Source organism: Oncorhynchus gorbuscha, linkage group LG06, assembly GCF_021184085.1.
Source record: "Oncorhynchus gorbuscha isolate QuinsamMale2020 ecotype Even-year linkage group LG06, OgorEven_v1.0, whole genome shotgun sequence".
In the NCBI taxonomy this organism is placed as follows: Eukaryota; Metazoa; Chordata; class Actinopteri; order Salmoniformes; family Salmonidae; genus Oncorhynchus; species Oncorhynchus gorbuscha.
In genome coordinates this window covers 92,196,284-92,214,639 of record NC_060178.1, presented here as the reverse complement: position 1 = coordinate 92,214,639, position 18,356 = coordinate 92,196,284, and the positions used below count along the sequence as shown (strand labels likewise).

Sequence of the window (18,356 nt, the reverse complement as noted above, 5' to 3'; positions counted from 1 at the left end):
CGCATCAGAGAGGGGGACGAGTGGAAAACGGCGTTTAACACTCCGTTAGGGCATTTTGAGTACCGGGTTCTGCCGTTCGGTCTCGCCAATGCGCCAGCTGTTTTTCAGGCATTAGTTAATGATGTTCTGAGAGACATGCTGAACATCTTTGTTTTTGTCTATCTTGACGATATCCTGATTTTTTCTCCGTCACTCGAGATTCATGTTCAGCACGTTCGACGTGTTCTACAGCGCCTTTTAGAGAATTGTCTCTACGTAAAGGCTGAGAAGTGCTCTTTTCATGTCTCCTCCGTTACTTTTCTCGGTTCCGTTATTTCCGCTGAAGGCATTCAGATGGATTCCGCTAAGGTCCAAGCTGTCAGTGATTGGCCCGTTCCAAGGTCACGTGTCGAGTTGCAGCTTTTTTAGGTTTCGCTAATTTCTATCGGCGTTTCATTCGTAATTTCGGTCAAGTTGCTGCCCCTCTCACAGCTCTTACTTCTGTCAAGACGTGTTTTAAGTGGTCCGGTTCCGCCCAGGGAGCTTTTGATCTTCTAAAAGAACGTTTTACGTCCGCTCCTATCCTCGTTACTCCTGACGTCACTAGACAATTCATTGTCGAGGTTGACGCTTCAGAGGTAGGCGTGGGAGCCATTCTATCCCAGCGCTTCCAGTCTGACGATAAGGTTCATCCTTGCGCTTATTTTTCTCATCGCCTGTCGCCATCTGAGCGCAACTATGATGTGGGTAACCGTGAACTGCTCGCCATCCGCTTAGCCCTAGGCGAATGGCGACAGTGGTTGGAGGGGGCGACCGTTCCTTTTGTCGTTTGGACAGACCATAAGAACCTTGAGTACATCCGTTCTGCCAAACGACTTAATGCCCGTCAAGCTCGTTGGGCGTTGTTTTTCGCTCGTTTCGAGTTTGTGATTTCTTACCGTCCGGGTAGCAAGAACACCAAGCCTGATGCCTTATCCCGTCTGTTTAGTTCTTCTGTGGCTTCTACTGATCCCGAGGGGATTCTTCCTTATGGGCGTGTTGTCGGGTTAACAGTCTGGGGAATTGAAAGACAGGTTAAGCAAGCACTCACGCACACTGCGTCGCCGCGCGCTTGTCCTAGTAACCTCCTTTTCGTTCCTGTTTCCACTCGTCTGGCTGTTCTTCAGTGGGCTCACTCTGCCAAGTTAGCTGGTCATCCCGGTGTTCGAGGCACTCTTGCGTCTATTCGCCAGCGCTTTTGGTGGCCGACTCAGGAGCGTGACACGCGCCGTTTCGTGGCTGCTTGTTCGGACTGCGCGCAGACTAAGTCGGGTAACTCTCCTCCTGCCGGTCGTCTCAGACCGCTCCCCATTCCTTCTCGACCATGGTCTCACATCGCCTTAGACGTCATTACCGGTCTGCCTTTGTCTGCGGGGAAGACTGTGAGAGCCGCCAATAAACGCAGGATTAAGAGTCCAAGGTATTGTTGCAGCCAGAGAGTGTGGCTTTCCACTCGCAACCTTCCTCTTACGACAGCTTCTCGTAAGTTGACTCCGCGGTTCATTGGTCCGTTCCGTGTCTCCCAGGTCGTCAATCCTGTCGCTGTGCGACTGCTTCTTCCGCGACATCTTCGTCGCGTCCATCCTGTCTTCCATGTCTCCTGTGTTAAGCCCTTTCTTCGCACCCCCGTTCGTCTTCCCTCCCCCCTCCCGTCCTTGTCGAGAGCGCACCTATTTACAAGGTACATAAGATCATGGACATGCGTTCTCGGGGACGGGGTCACCAATACTTAGTGGATTGGGAGGGTTACGGTCCTGAGGAGAGGAGTTGGGTTCCGTCTCGGGACGTGCTGGACCGTTCACTCATCGATGATTTCCTCCGTTGCCGCCAGGATTCCTCCTCGAGTGCGCCAGGAGGCGCTCGGTGAGTGGGGGTACTGTCATGTTTGTCATTTATTATCATGTCTTGTCCCTGTGCTCCCCATTCTATTCGTTTCCCTCTGCTGGTCTTAGTAGGTTCTTTCCCTCTTTCTATCCCTCTCTCTCCCCCTCCCTCTCTCACTCTCTCGCTCTCTCTTCTCTCTATCGTTCCGTTCCTGCTCCCAGCTGTTCCTATTCCCCTAATCATCATTTAGTCTTCCCACACCTGTTCCCGATCCTTTCCCCTGATTAGAGTCCCTATTTCTTCCTTTGTGTTCCGTTCCTGTCCTGTCGGTTCCTTGTTTAGAATTCACCGTGCTGTGATTGTGTATCGCCCTGTCCTGTCGTGTTTTTGCCTTCATCAGATGCTGCGTGTGAGCAGGTGTCTCTGTCAGCTACGGCCTGCGCCTACCCGAAGCGACCTGCAGTCTGTGGCCGCTTCTCCTGTTATTCCCCTCTACAGACTAGAGGATTTCTGTTATTCCCTGTTTGGACATTTCCTGTTAAGGATTCAGGATTTGTCGTTTTCTGTTTGGACTTGAATAAACTCTGTTTCTGTTAAGTCGCTTTTGGGTCCTCTTTCACCTGCATGACAATACCAGTTTCATTTGAAGACCAGGATGTTGACAACTGTGCCATACAGATTGAAAAATAGTTGGAAAGAGATATTTGATCTACCGATTCCATGGTACAGGGTGTGTGAGTTGATATATAAAACAACGCAAGATTCAAGACTTCTTGCTTTTCAGCTAAAATTATTGTGAAGAGTTCTTGCCACCAACAAAATGTTGAATGTTTGGGCCATTCAATCATCGCAGCTCTGCAGATTTTGTTGCGAGGATACAGCATCAATAGACCATTTGTTTTGGTATTGCCCTCAGGTAGCCTGTTTCTGGTCTCAGGTTCAGGAATGGCTGGAAAAGCATAACATTAATCTAAAAATGTACCCTAGAAATAGTACTGTTAGGAGATCTGGAGAGACCTGGTCAGTCAATTAGTAATACACGAATACTCCTAGTAAAATTATTTATTTTAAATTTGCAATATGTGGATTCTATTAAATTAGATAGATTCAAATTGTATGTTAAACATCACAGCGCAGTTGAAAGATATATGGTGCATAGAAATCCGAAGAGGGTGGCCAGCAGAGATAGGTGGGACGGGCTGATACACACACTCTCCTTCAAACACACACTTGTGCACTTACATGGACACACACACACACACATACACATCTGTAAGTAGTGCCATGCGTCTTGGGGATCCCGAGTGACGCAGCGGTCCAAGGCACTGCATGTCAGTGCTTGATGCATCACTACAGACACCCTGGTTTCGAATCCAGGCTGTATCACAACTGGCCGAGATTGGGATTCCCATAGGGCGGTGCACAATAGGTCCAGCATCGTCCGGGTTTGGCCAGTGTAGGCCGTCATTGTAAATAAGAATTTACAATGTATATACAATGTATATATATATTAAAAAATTGTACCCCCTTTTTTTACCCCAATTTTGTGGTATCCAATTGTTAGTCATTTCTATCTTCTCTCATGGCTACAACTCCCGTTGCGGATCGGGTGAGACAAAGGTCGAAAGCCGAACGGCTTCACTGCAAGTAGATTGTATCTTTTAAGTAAATAATACAACTGCAACAAATAAATAAGACCGCTAGTGTAAGTAAATAATACTGCTACCCTAGTAAATAATTCCTCTGGCGTAGGTAAATAAGACCGTTGCCGTTCGTAAATAAGACCACTGCCATAAGATATTATCACTGCTACCGTAAGTTATTAAGACCTCTGCCGTAAGTAAATAAACCTGCTGTTTTAAGTAAATAAGACCCCTGCCGTTTTAAGTAAATAAGAACCCTGCCGTAAGTAAGTAAGACTGCTGTTTTAAGTAAATAAGACTGCTGTTGCACGTAAATAGGACCGCTGCCGTATGTAAATAAGACCGCTGCTGCATGTAAATAAGACCGCTGCTGCACGTAAATAGGACCGCTGCCGTACGCAAATAAGACCGCTGCTGTATGTAAATAAGACCGCTGCTGTATGTAAATAAGACTGCTGCTGCATGTAAATAAGACCGCTGCTGCACGTAAATAGAGACGCTGCCGTACGCAAATAAGACCGCTGCTGTATGTAAATAAGACCGCTGCTGAATGTAAATAGGACCGCCACCGAACGTAAATAAGACCGCTGTCATACGTAATTAAGACCGCTGTCGTACGTAATTAAGACCGCTGTCGTACGTAATTAAGACCGCTGCTGCACATAAATAAGATTGCTGCTGCACGTAATCAAGACCGCTGCTGCACATAAATAAGATTGCTACTGCACATGATTAAGACCGTTGTCGTACGTAATTAAGACCGCTGCTGCACGTAATTAAGACCGCTGTCGTACGTAATTAAGTCCGCTGCTGCACGTAATTAAGACCGCTGTCGTGTAATTAAGACCGCTGCCGTGCGTAATTAAGACCGCTGTCATAAGTAATTAAGACCGCTGTCGTACGTAATTAAGACCGCTGTCGTACGTAATTAAGACCGCTGCCGTACGTAATTAAGACCGCTGCTGCACATAAATAAGACTGCTGCTGCACGTAATTAAGACCGCTGTCGTACGTAATTAAGACCGCTGTCGTACGTAATTAAGACCGCTGCTGCATGTAAATAAGACTGCTGCCATACGTAATTAAGACCGCTGCCGTACGTAATTAAGACCGCTGCCATACGTAATTAAGACCGCTGCCGTATGTAAATAAGACTGCTGCTGCACGTAATTAAGACCGCTGCCGTACGTAATTAAGACCGCTGCCGTACGTAATTAAGACCGCTGCTGCATGTAAATAAGACTGCTGCCATACGTAATTAAGACCGCTGCCGTACGTAATTAAGACCGCTGCCATACGTAATTAAGTTAAGACCGCTGCCATACGTAATTAAGACCGCTGCCGTATGTAAATAAGACTGCTGCTGCACGTAATTAAGACCGCTGCCGTACGTAATTAAGACCGCTGCCGTACGTAATTAAGACCGCTGCTGCATGTAAATAAGACTGCTGCCATACGTAAATAAGACTGCTGCCATACGTAATTAAGACCGCTGCCGTACGTAATTAAGACCGCTGCCGTATGTAAATAAGACTGCTGCTGCACGTAATTAAGACCGCTGACGTATGTAAATAAGACTGCTGCTGCACGTAATTAAGACCGCTGACGTATGTAAATAAGACTGCTGCTGCACGTAATTAAGACCGCTGCTGTACGTAATTAAGACCGCTGCCGTACGTAATTAAGACCGCTGCCGTACGTAATTAAGACCGCTGCCGTACGTAAATAAGACTGCTGCCATACGTAATTAAGACCGCTGCCGTACGTAATTAAGACTGCTGACGTACGTAATTAAGACCGCTGCCGTATGTAAATAAGACTGCTGCTGCACGTAATTAAGACCGCTGACGTATGTAAATAAGACTGCTGCTGCACGTAATTAAGACCGCTGCCGTATGTAATTAAGACCGCTGCCGTACGTAATTAAGACCGCTGCCGTACGTAATTAAGACGGCTGACGTATGTAAATAAGACTGCTGCTGCACGTAATTAAGACCGCTGCCGTACGTAATTAAGACCGCTGCTGTACGTAATTAAGACCGCTGCCGTACGTAATTAAGACCGCTGCCATACGTAATTAAGACCGCTGCCGTACGTAATTAAGACGGCTGACGTATGTAAATAAGACTGCTGCTGCACGTAATTAAGACCGCTGCCGTACGTAATTAAGACCGCTGCCGTACGTAATTAAGACCGCTGCCGTACGTAATTAAGACCGCTGCCGTACGTAAATAAGACTGCTGCCATACGTAATTAAGACCGCTGGCGTACGTAAATAAGACCGCTGCCATACGTAATTAAGACCGCTGCTGCACGTAAATAAGACCGCTGTCGTATGTAATTAAGAACGCTGCCGTACGTAATTAAGACCGCTGCTGCACATAAATATTACTGCTGCTGCACGTAATTAAGACCGCTGTCATACGTAATTAAGACCGCTGTCGTGCGTAATTAAGACCGCTGTCGTGCGTAATTAAGACCGCTGCTGCACATAAATAAGACTGCTGCTGCACGTAATCAAGACAGCTGCTGCACATAAATAAGACTGCTACTGCACGTGATTAAGACCGTTGTCGCACGTAATTAAGACCGCTGCTGCACGTAATTAAGACCGCTGTCGTCGTAATTAAGTCCGCTGCTGCACGTAATTAAGACCGCTGTTGTACGTAATTAAGACCGCTGCCGTGCGTAATTAAGACCGCTGTCATAAGTAATTAAGACCGCTGTCGTGCGTAATTAAGACCGCTGTCGTGCGTAATTAAGACCGCTGCCGTGCGTAATTAAGACCGCTGCTGCACATAAATAAGACTGCTGCTGCACGTAATTAAGACCGCTGTCGTGCGTAATTAAGACCGCTGCCATACGTAATTAAGACCGCTGCCGTATGTAAATAAGACTGCTGCTGCACGTAATTAAGACCGCTGCCGTACGTAATTAAGACCGCTGCCGTACGTAATTAAGACCGCTGCTGCATGTAAATAAGACTGCTGCCATACGTAATTAAGACCGCTGCCGTACGTAATTAAGACCGCTGCCATACGTAATTAAGACCGCTGCCGTATGTAAATAAGACTGCTGCTGCACGTAATTAAGACCGCTGCCGTACGTAATTAAGACCGCTGCCGTACGTAATTAAGACCGCTGCTGCATGTAAATAAGACTGCTGCCATACGTAAATAAGACTGCTGCCATACGTAATTAAGACCGCTGCCGTACGTAATTAAGACTGCTGACGTACGTAATTAAGACCGCTGCCGTATGTAAATAAGACTGCTGCTGCACGTAATTAAGACCGCTGACGTATGTAAATAAGACTGCTGCTGCACGTAATTAAGACCGCTGATGTATGTAAATAAGACTGCTGCTGCACGTAATTAAGACCGCTGCCGTACGTAATTAAGACCGCTGCCGTACGTAATTAAGACCGCTGCCGTACGTAATTAAGACCGCTGCCGTACGTAAATAAGACTGCTGCCATACGTAATTAAGACCGCTGCCGTACGTAATTAAGACTGCTGACGTACGTAATTAAGACCGCTGCCGTATGTAAATAAGACTGCTGCTGCACGTAATTAAGACCGCTGACGTATGTAAATAAGACTGCTGCTGCACGTAATTAAGACCGCTGCCGTATGTAATTAAGACCGCTGCCGTACGTAATTAAGACGGCTGACGTATGTAAATAAGACTGCTGCTGCATGTAATTAAGACCGCTGCCGTACGTAATTAAGACCGCTGCTGTACGTAATTAAGACCGCTGCCGTACGTAATTAAGACCACTGCCATACGTAATTAAGACCGCTGCCGTACGTAATTAAGACGGCTGACGTATGTAAATAAGACTGCTGCTGCACGTAATTAAGACCGCTGCCGTACGTAATTAAGACCGCTGCCGTACGTAATTAAGACCGCTGCCGTACGTAATTAAGACCGCTGCCGTACGTAAATAAGACTGCTGCCATACGTAATTAAGACCGCTGCCGTACGTAATTAAGACTGCTGACGTACGTAATTAAGACCGCTGCCGTATGTAAATAAGACTGCTGCTGCACGTAATTAAGACCGCTGACGTATGTAAATAAGACTGCTGCTGCACGTAATTAAGACCGCTGCCGTATGTAATTAAGACCGCTGCCGTACGTAATTAAGACCGCTGCCGTACGTAATTAAGACGGCTGACGTATGTAAATAAGACTGCTGCTGCACGTAATTAAGACCGCTGCCGTACGTAATTAAGACCGCTGCTGTACGTAATTAAGACCGCTGCCGTACGTAATTAAGACCGCTGCCATACGTAATTAAGACCGCTGCCGTACGTAATTAAGACGGCTGACGTATGTAAATAAGACTGCTGCTGCACGTAATTAAGACCGCTGCCGTAAGTAATTAAGACCGCTGCTGTACGTAATTAAGACCGCTGCCATATGTAAATAAGACTGCTGCCGTACGTAATTAAGACTGTTGCCATACGTAATTAAGAACGCTGCCATATGTAAATAAGACTGCTGCTGCACGTAATTAAGACCGCTGACGTATGTAAATAAGACTGCTGCTCTCTCCTCTCTATCGGGCAGCGGAGTGTTAAGTGCTCTGTAGAAGTCTCTGTTTGATTTTCTGACTGGCGTTTGACGAGGCTCCTGGGAGTCGGATGGGAATATGAATATGAGGACTGGGTAAATCCTCCCATCAGACAGACAAAGCTCTTTCCATACTGCTTTCTGTCTCATTCCCTCTTTCCCTCTTACTCTGTTCTCTCTACTGTCTCTCTCTCTCCCCTACCTCTCTCAGTCTCTCTTTCGATCTCTTTCTCTCTATTTCAGTCTCTCTTGCACTCTCTCTCTCCCCTACCTCTCTCTTCTCTCTCTTGGTCTCTCTCTATTTCGGTTTCCCTTTCGGTCGCTCTCTCTCCCCTACCTCTCTCGGTCTTTCTCTCGTCTCTCTCTCTCTAGGTCTCTCTCTCACTCAGCTCCTTCTCCCTCGCTTAATCGAGTAAGATGAAAATGCAATTAACGTCAATCTCCAGTACAGTTTCAGGGTGAATTCAAATGAGTGTTTTCTCTTTTGTTTTTCTTCTTGTCATCATCTCACAAGAAAAAAGTTACTACAATAACCGGTCATGTACTTAGATGTCAAAAACATCAGTATTACCAATGGGTGATTATTTTGGCCCATGCTGGCTTGGTTATGATATAAGGTGTGTATTGTAAAGTGAGAACAGCTGTCCATAGGTGTGTAATATGTGAACACAAGTGGCATAACTAATATTTTAGTGTTAGTGACTTGTAACTACAATGGACAAATGTCACTGTCTTGACGTATTCTAATGAGGCCATGTTGGAACCAAAGTCATCTAACATTACCCCATTTTGTGTCTCGTCTCTGCAGAAGGAGGTCAGATTAACAACAATGTGGGTCCAGGTCCCACCATGGGCCAGCCACACCCCTACCCTGCTCTGAGCCAGCAACGACCTGGGAAGGAACTCAACAAGTACGCCTCTCTCAAGCTCGTAGGTGAGTGTCTGCTCAATCCGCTTTGTTCTGCTTTGTGTCTGTAGAGGCCTGGGTTCCACTAAGTAAGTTAGCCTTGTTCCAACCAGAACAACCCAATGACTAAGCTTGATCAAATACCATTCTATTTGTTATCATTGTGTACACATGACATTTCATGAAGGATTTCTGTATACTTCCCACTTTCGCTGGAACTGAAGACCGATGGGTGTGATGAGTGTCATCAACCATAGTGCCCTTCCTTTTGTTACAGGTGACAGTTTTGATACTCATCACTGCATCCTGTATCAAAAGGTTCGCTGGACTTCGCTAAAGACCCGTAGATCTCTACATGACTCCCTTTTTGTTCACAAGACCCTATGTCATAAACTTCTGTATAGACACCAGAGTTGCCTTACCCATTCACAGGGTTGGTTAAGTCTTGATGTTCCTAGGGTCTCCACCGAGCCACGTAAATATCCTTTTAGTTTTAATGCACCGTAGTGCTGGAACAAAATCCCAAATCAATTTCATCTTAATGTTGTGGTGCCGTTCGGGCAGTTTACAGTGTTGATCTGGGAATTATTTGTGGACAAATGTAACTGCTGCTCTGGGTGATATGTGATGTTTAACTTGTGCTTCCAATAACTGTGTTTTTGTATTTTTATGTGTACATTTGTGTATGTTTGTGTTGTATTGTGCAGGGCATATCTGAAAAAGAAACCTAGGTCTTAATATGTCTTCCCTGTTCAAATAAAGGACCAATAAAAAGTATATAGAACTCTCACAGTCCCAATCAAAAGTAGAATCAACTTGTTTTGACATTGACATTCTTAATCTAGTCCACTCTATTTTGTTATGTTAATACCATAATATCATACGAGCAAAGCAAGTCTTCTTCTTAAGTATGCGAAAGGCAGTTCCCCCAGAAACAAACTGATGGGATCCGTCTGGCTCTCTGTACTGTATAATCATAGTCGCTGCCTCTGGAATAACACAACATTACGGGAATGCAGAATACTCACACCTCTCATTGAGATGTTAAATGCAGGAGAAAGCTAATCATTTTCAAAGCAATTCCCAATCCATCACTTCACTATTCAGTCCCTGACTAATTTTCAGCTTGGAAACAGATTGCCGTGATTGTTTACACAAAAGCAGTCCATTATGCTGGGGCTTTAAGAGAGAAGAGGAAGTATTTTTCTGTTTTGTGTGAATGTCACACAGTTTATATAACCACTAGCAAGCCATTCAATCTGAGACAATTAAGAATGGGAAATGTTGACTGATTTGGCCCATATCTCCTGTGTTTGACTAATAAAGTGAACCAGATCTATCCAGCTAGGTTTTAATGAGGCTATCTGTACTGGAGGAGGTCCAATGATACTGGAAAATAGTTTTGAGAGATTAGATTTGGTTTATCTCCTCCTCCCCCTCCTCTTCCTCCCCTCCCCCCTACTCCTCCACCAATGTATCTTCCCCCTCCTCTTCCTCTCCTCCCCTCCTCTCCATCGCCCTCCACCTCAAAGCAGTTTTTCTTCTTCTCATCTTCACCTACCTGCTCCCCAGGATATCTGATTTAATTTCTGTAATAGAGGATCTCCCACCCACTGTATTCAGAGTCTCAGTGAAATCTTGTCATTCTAGAGGCACTTATTTTAATCTGCTTTAGAGAGCAATAGCGACACAGTCCTAAGAGGCCATCTCCATTTTCTGGAGTCGTGAACTGATGTTATGACCATGGAGATGCACAACAAAGATATGACTGTGGAAACGAACAACTATGAGGACAGCTGAGATAGAGAGAGAGAGGGAGAGCCTTCATTTGAGCTGTGTTATTGCATTTATCTGAACTTTCACTGAGCATTTTGTCTTCTCTCCTCCATATTGCTCGGGCCTTATTCCACTTATCACAAGCGGCTCTTAAACGACAGTGTTGTTCTTGACTTGACTTTGATTCAATTGACTTTGATTCAATTCAGAAATAACTTACAGATCTTAAATTACTGTTAAATACAAGTCAAATCAAGCTCATGCTGTTCTCAAGGTCATGAAATGTTGACCCTGAGGACCTGCATATTTGCTCTATAAATTGAGCCCAAATTGACCTTGTTTCTCAATTTAAGTACCTGGGTGTCTGGATTGATGACAAGTTGTCCTTCATAACGCATATAGAAAATAGAATATATATATTCTATTATATAGAAAATATAGAAATCTGACTAAGAAGCTAAGATCCAAGATTTTTTAAAATTATATAGAAATAAATCATGCCTCAGTATTGAAAATAGGTGAGAGATTATTCAAACAAGCTTCTCCCTGTATTGAATTTTGGTGAGATTGTTTACATGCATATGGCAACCTCTGTTTTGAAAACCTTGGACACAGTCTACCATTCAGCAATGCGTTTTTATCACAGGGGACAATTTTAGGACTCATTGTTGTCCGTATAAAAATGTGGGATGTACCTCTGTCTGTAAGACGAGAGCTGCATTCTCTTTGATTTATTTACAATCTGACAAAAACTCTCTCTGTATGTAACATCATTAATTAAGATAAAAATCACAAGTTACCAAACCCGTTCAATGGAATGGATAACACGAGAGATCCCTCCAGTTTCCACAGATTTGGGAAAATCTGCATTTTGTTTTTTTTGCCCCAAATTTGTGGAACAATCTACAAAGTTTACTGCAGTTAGATGTGCTGGTGCCAATCAGGCGGTTTACATGATTGATTGAGGACCTCTATGTAGTTGAATGTGATTGCTTTTATTAAATGTTTATTTATTTTTTATTGTAGTGAATTGTATTGTTTTCTACACATATGCACGTTGTTTTAATATTCCGTTTTTATTGTAATGTGTACAGAGTTCTCTTGTAAAATATATGTTAATCTCAATGTGACTCCCTGTTTAAATAAAGGTTCAATAATATTTATATAAAATAGCATTCCCAACGGTAGCTACAGAATCCTCAATCTGAGAGCTGATAAGCCACACTTCTGTTAATCAATATCTGTCTTCACTGTCCCTAAATGAATCTCTGTATAAGGTCACACTGTTGGATTTTAAAACCAGACATGGGAAATCTAACTAATAAAAGGGACCCATTACCCATAACTTAACCCTGAAGAAGGTTTGGTTATCTCTATCGTTCACTGGTGCAAATTATATTGCAATGCAAATGCATTTGTCTCTCACAACTCCACTGCCCTTATGCCATAGAGACCGACAGTTAGGCTATCTCTGATTTGTCATTCTCAGATAGTATTGTAGCGTAATTGGAGTTGACACATCATTTAGTCCCTACAGTCCTTACAGTCCCACCACCTCTGCCAAGCATCCACATTTAAATTGTTTCTGTCTGTGGCCTTTTGTGCCCGAGGAACTTACTCTGTCTGTCTATAGTCGTTCTGTTTCTCATCAGAACAACTACAGACAGAGTATTTTCCCTGTGAATGTATGTGTGCCGTTGAGCTGACTGCTGCTAGATTGATTTACCTGTCGCCTGACTGAGTTTGCAGGCAGGCAGCTGCGAGGCAAACTCAGTGTTCACAGCGCCTCATCATGCTCGCTGGAAGGACAACAGAGTGATGAAATAGATGTATAGTTACAGAGCAAACTTCCCCAGTGACTCTATCTTCAAGGACGTAAAAAGCAACAGGCCATCCACCATAACCCGAGAGTCACACTAGGATGCTCAATAGCTAAGGATAAAGAGTAATGACTGAACCGGGGAACGTGGATCACCCGGTAAAAAGGACACATTTCTCAGTGGTAAGAGAGATTTGCTGACATGAACGACAGAGAAATGAATGAGGGAAATGAAACGTGACTGCACTCAGCAAGGAAATCTGCTGGAGTGGTGTAGGCTAGCTGGAGGGCACAGGTCTTGGGAGACAGGAAGCCTCTGAGGCCGACCTAAACATCTCTCACCTACCTGGAAGCATCCTCATATCAATTGATGGTTGTTTCCCTGATCAGCCAGTCCAATTTAAATTCTCCCTATTTATTTACCTGCGTAGAAGTAGTAGCCTGCAGTCTCTGTATGCGATCACATTCAACATGGTTTGACCTAAGGCAGTCTGTTACATTGAGGGTTGGACCCTTACGGGAAAAAAACATGATTTCAAATGTGAAATCATAAGAAATCACACAAGTTTTTGGAACACTTCGCATGTTAAAACAAAAGTGAGTCATTATGATACACACACAGTGCTTTTAACATACAGTGTAGAAGCTGTTTTTCAGTCTCTCGGTCCCAACTTTGCACCTGTACTGACCTCGCCTTCTGGATGATAGCGGGGTGAAAAGACAGTGGCTCGGGTGGTTGTTGTCCTTGATGATCTTTATGGCCTTCCTGTGACATCGGGTGGTGTAGGTGTCCTGGAGGGCAGGTAGTTTTCCCCCGGTGATGCGTTGTGCAGACCTCACTACCCTCTGGAGAGCCTTACGGTTGTGGACGGAGCAGTTGCCGTACCAGGCGGTGATACAGCCCGACAGGATGCTCTCGAATGTGCATCTGTAGAAGTTTGTGAGTGTTTTTGGTGACAAGCCAAATTTCTTCAGCCTCCTGAGGTTGAAGAGGCGCTGCTGCGCCTTCTTTACGATGCTGTCTGTGTGGGTGGACCAATTCAGTTTGTCTGTGATGTGTACGCCGAGGAACTTAAAACTTGCTACCCTCTCCACTACTCCACTACTGTCCCTCTGTTGTTTCCTGAAGTCCACAATCATCTCCTTAGTTTTGCTGACGTTGAGTGTGAGGTTATTTTCCTGACACCACACTCCGAGGGCCCTCACCTCCTCCCTGTAGGCCGTCTCATCGTTGTTGGTAATCAAGCCTACCACTGTAGTGTCGTCTGCAAACTTGATGATTGAGTTGGAGGCGTGCGTGGCCACGCAGTCGTGGGTGAACAGGGAGTACAGGAGAGGGCTCAGAACGCACCCTTGTGGGGCCCCAGTGTTGAGGATCAGCGGGGTGGAGATATTGTTACCTACCCTCACCACCTGGGGGCAGCCCATCAGGAAGTCCAGTACCCAGTTGCACCGGGCGGGGTCAAGACCCAGGGCTTCGAGCTTGATGACGAGTTTGGAGGGTATTATGGTGTTAAATGCTGAGCTGTAGTCGATGAACAGCATTCTCACATAGGTATTCCTCTTGTCCAGATGGGTTAGGGCAGTGTGCAGTGTGGTTGAGATTGCATCGTCTGTGGACCTATTTGGCGGTAAGCAAATTGGAGTGGGTCTAGGGTGTCAGGTAGGGTGGAGATGATATGGTCCTTGACTAGTCTCTCAAAGCACTTCATGATGACGGAAGTGTGTGCTACTGGGCGGTAGTCGTTTAGCTCAGTTACCTTAGCTTTCTTGGGAACAGGAACAATGGTGGCCCTCTTGAAGCATGTGGGAACAGCAGACTGGGATAAGGATTGATTGAATATGTCCGTAAACACACCAGCCAGCTGGTCTGCGCATGCTCTGAGGGCGCGGCTGGGGATGCCGTCTGGGCCTGCAGCCTTGCGAGGGTTAACACATTTAAATGTTTAACTCACGTCGGCTGCAGCGAAGGAGAGTCCGCAGGTTTTGGTAGCGGGCCGTGTCAGTGGCACTGTATTGTCCTCAAAGCGGGCAAAAAAGTTATTTAGTCTGCCTGGGAGCAAGACATCCTGATCTGTGACGGGGCTGGTTTTCTTTTTGTAATCCGTGATTGACTGTAGACCTTGCCACATACCTCTTGTGTCTGAGCCGTTGAATTGCGACTCTACTTTGTCTCTATACTGATGCTTAGCTTGTTTGATTGCCTTGCGGAGGGAATAGTTACACGGTTTGTATTCGGTCATGTTTCCGGTCACCTTGCCCTGATTAAAAGCAGTTTCACGCGAATGCTGCCATCAATCCACGGTTTCTGGTTTGGGAATGTTTTAATCGTTGCTATGGGAACGACATCTTCAATGCACGTTCTAATGAACTCGCACACCGAATCAGCGTATTCGTCAATGTTGTTGTTCGCTGCAATGTGGAACATATCCCAGTCCGCGTGATGGAAGCATTCTTGGAGCGTGGAATCAGATTGGTCGGACTAGTGTTGAACAGACCTCGGTGCGGGAGCTTCTTGTTTTAGCTTCTGTCTGTAGGCAGGGAGCAACAAAATGGAGTCGTGGTCAGCTTTTCCGAAAGGAGGGCGGGGGAGGGCCTTATATGCATCGCGGAAGTTAGAATAGAAATGATCCAAGGTTTTACCAGCCCTGGTTGCGCAATCGATAATGCTCCATGTCTAACGCCTGGGTACCAGTCTCTTTAGATAATCCACTCCCTGTACTCCATGTCTATAGCCTGGGTACCAGTCTCTTTAGATAATCCACTCCCTGTACTCCATGTCTATAGCCTGGGTACCAGTCTCTTTAGATAATCCACTCCCTGTACTCCATGTCTATAGCCTGGGTACCAGTCTCTTTAGATAATCCACTCCCTGTAATCCATGTCTATAGCCTGGGTACCAGTCTCTTTAGATAATCCACTCCCTGTACTCCATGTCTATAGCCTGGGTGCCGGTCTCTTTAGATAATCCACTCCCTGTACTCCATGTCTATAGCCTGGGTAACAGTCTCTTTAGATAATCCACTCCCTGTACTCCATGTCTATAGCCTGGGTACCAGTCTCTTTAGATAATCCACTCCCTGTACTCCATGTCTATAGCCTGGGTAACAGTCTCTTTAGATAATCCACTCCCTGCACTCCATGTCTATAGCCTGGGTACCAGTCTCTTTAGATAATCCACTCCCTGTACTCCATGTCTATAGCCTGGGTAACAGTCTCTTTAGATAATCCACTCCCTGCACTCCATGTCTGTATAAAAGGTAATAACAAGGAGTGGCAAAGCCTGGAATGTTAGCTAACTGGTACTCAGACCACCACGTCTGGGTCAATGACTGATGTCACCTGTATTCCTACACTTTGGACTTCAAAGTAAAAAATACACTCAAGAAAAACTATTATATTTATCACAGTGATTCAGGAGTATCATTAAAACAGAATAATATATTTCCAACCAACATTAGACAACTGTACTGAAAACCCTCAAATTGATGAGATAAGTAAATTATATAATTGTTGAGAGAATAATCAGATAAACTGATGAATAAAACAGCAGTCAGATGGCACTCTGTTGCTAAGTGAAGTGATGAATTATAGGTATGGAATGTTACAGACTTTGTGGCGCAGCAGAAAGGTCAGCCTCTCTCAAATCCAGTGGTTATGAGTTCACATCCCAGATGGGGTCACATTTTAATTGAACAGCGTACCACTGTCACATGTGAAGTGTTTTCACATTTTCACATGTTTTCACATTTTAGTAGATGCTCTTATCCAGAGCAACTAACTCTGGGTTATGTGCCTTGTCTTATAGAGCACATCAACAGATTTTTTCACCTTGGGGGTTCGAACCATCAATCTTTCAGTTACTGGACTAACGCTCTTACGGGCATGGGCTACCTGCCGCCGTCACATCTGACATGTTCCAAAAACACATTTTAACATTACTGTGAAATCATGTGATCTTCCACATGGGAAATCATGTGATATTTCCATAAGAGGGATTCCAGCAACCTGAATTTCTTGCTACGCCACCTGGTTTGTCGCCAAGACAGAGATCGGACACATGTTTATTAGCATGGATACATTTCTGCACTGCTGAAAGTTATCCAGACTCAAGTCAGTAATTGTGTGATTATCTGACAACACCAACGTAAAAGTAGCAGAGCTCAGGGACAATTGGCATTAAGTATGCATAAATGCTCTGGGGAGTAGAACCTGAAACCTTTTGGTCTGGAGTGCATTAATGTCTCAGCAGGGCCACCAGATGCTTATTTTTTAATCAAGAACATACTGTACAGTACCAGTAAAAAATGTGGACACACCTACACATTTCAGGATTTTTCTTTATTTCTACTATTTTCTACATTGTAGAATAATAGTGAAGACATCAAAACTATGAAATACCACATATGGAATTATGTAGTGACCAAAGAAGTGTTAAACAAATCCAAATATATTTATTTTGAGATTCTTCAAAGTAGCCACCCTTTGCCTTGATTTGCATACTTTTGGCAGTCTCTCAACCAGCTTCACCTGGAATGAAGGAAAAGCAAAAACCAAGCCATGAGGTTGAAGGAATTGTCCGTAGAGCTCCGAGACAGGATTGTGCTGAGACAGAGATATGGGGAAGGGTACCAAAACATTTCTGCAGCATTGAAGCTCCCCGAGAACTCCATCATTCTTAAATGGAAGAAGTTTGGAACCACCAAGACTCTTCCTAGAGCTGGCCGCCAGGGAAAACTGAGCAAACTAGGGGAGAAGGGCCTTGGTCAGGGAGGTGACCAAAAACGCAATTGTCACTCTGACAGAGCTCTAGAGTTCCTCTGTGGAGATGGGAGAACCTTCCAAAAAGACAACCATCTCTGCAGCATTCCAGCAATTAGAGCTTTATGGTAGAGTGGCCAGATGGAAGCCACTCGTCAGTAATAGGTACATTACAGCCCGCTTGGAGTTTGCCAAAAGGCACCCAAAGACTTTAACTATGAGAAACAAGATTCTCTGGTCTGATGAAACCAAGATTGAACTCTTTGGCTTGAATACCAAGCGTCATGTCTAGAAGAAACCTTGCACCAAGGTGAAGCATGGTGGTGGCAGCATCATGCTGTGTTGATGTTTTTCAGCGGCAGGGACTGGGAGACTAGTCAGGATCGAGGCAAAGATGAATGGAGCAAAGTACAGAGAGATCCTTGATGAAAGCCTGCTCCAGAGCGCTCAGGACCTCAGACAGGGGGCGAAGGTTCACCTTCTGACAGGACAATGACCCTAAGCACACAACCAAGACAACGCAGGAGTGGTTTCAGGACAAGTCTCTAAATATCCTTGAGTGGCCCAGCCAGAGCCTGGAATTGAACCTGATTGAACATCTCTGGAAAGACCTGAAAATAGGTGTGCAGCAACACTCCCCATCCAACCTGACAGAGCTTGAGAGGATCTGCAGAGAAGAATGAGAGAAACTCCCCAAATATAGGTGTACCAAGCTTGTATCGTCATACCCAAGAAGACTCGAGGCAGTAATCACTGCCAAAGGTGCTTCAACAAAGTACTGAGTAATTCATCTGAATACTTATGTAAAGTATTTCTAAAAACCCATTTTTTGCTTTGTCATTATGGGTTATTGTGTGTAGATTGATGAGGAAAACAATTATTTTAATCAATTTTAGAATAATGCTGTAACCTAACAACATTTTGAAAAACAACAAAGAGTCTGAATACTTCCCGAAGGCACACTCAGGGAGAGATCCTTGATGAAAACGTGCTCCAGAGCGCTCAGGACCTCAGACTGTGGGCAAAGGTTC

The 18,356-nt window shown here is 44.8% G+C and overlaps 1 protein-coding gene across 1 annotated transcript in view; it reads left to right on the top strand.

The window, feature by feature from the left end:
• The window catches only part of LOC124038763 (protein shisa-9B-like), an 81,269-nt gene that overhangs the window by 53,340 nt on the left and 9,573 nt on the right, over positions 1 to 18,356 (top strand). Inside the window, exon 3 of the mRNA XM_046354834.1 lies at positions 8,871 to 8,996. Within this exon, the coding sequence (XP_046210790.1) occupies positions 8,871 to 8,996 (126 nt within the window). The remainder of the gene's footprint in view (positions 1 to 8,870; positions 8,997 to 18,356) is intronic.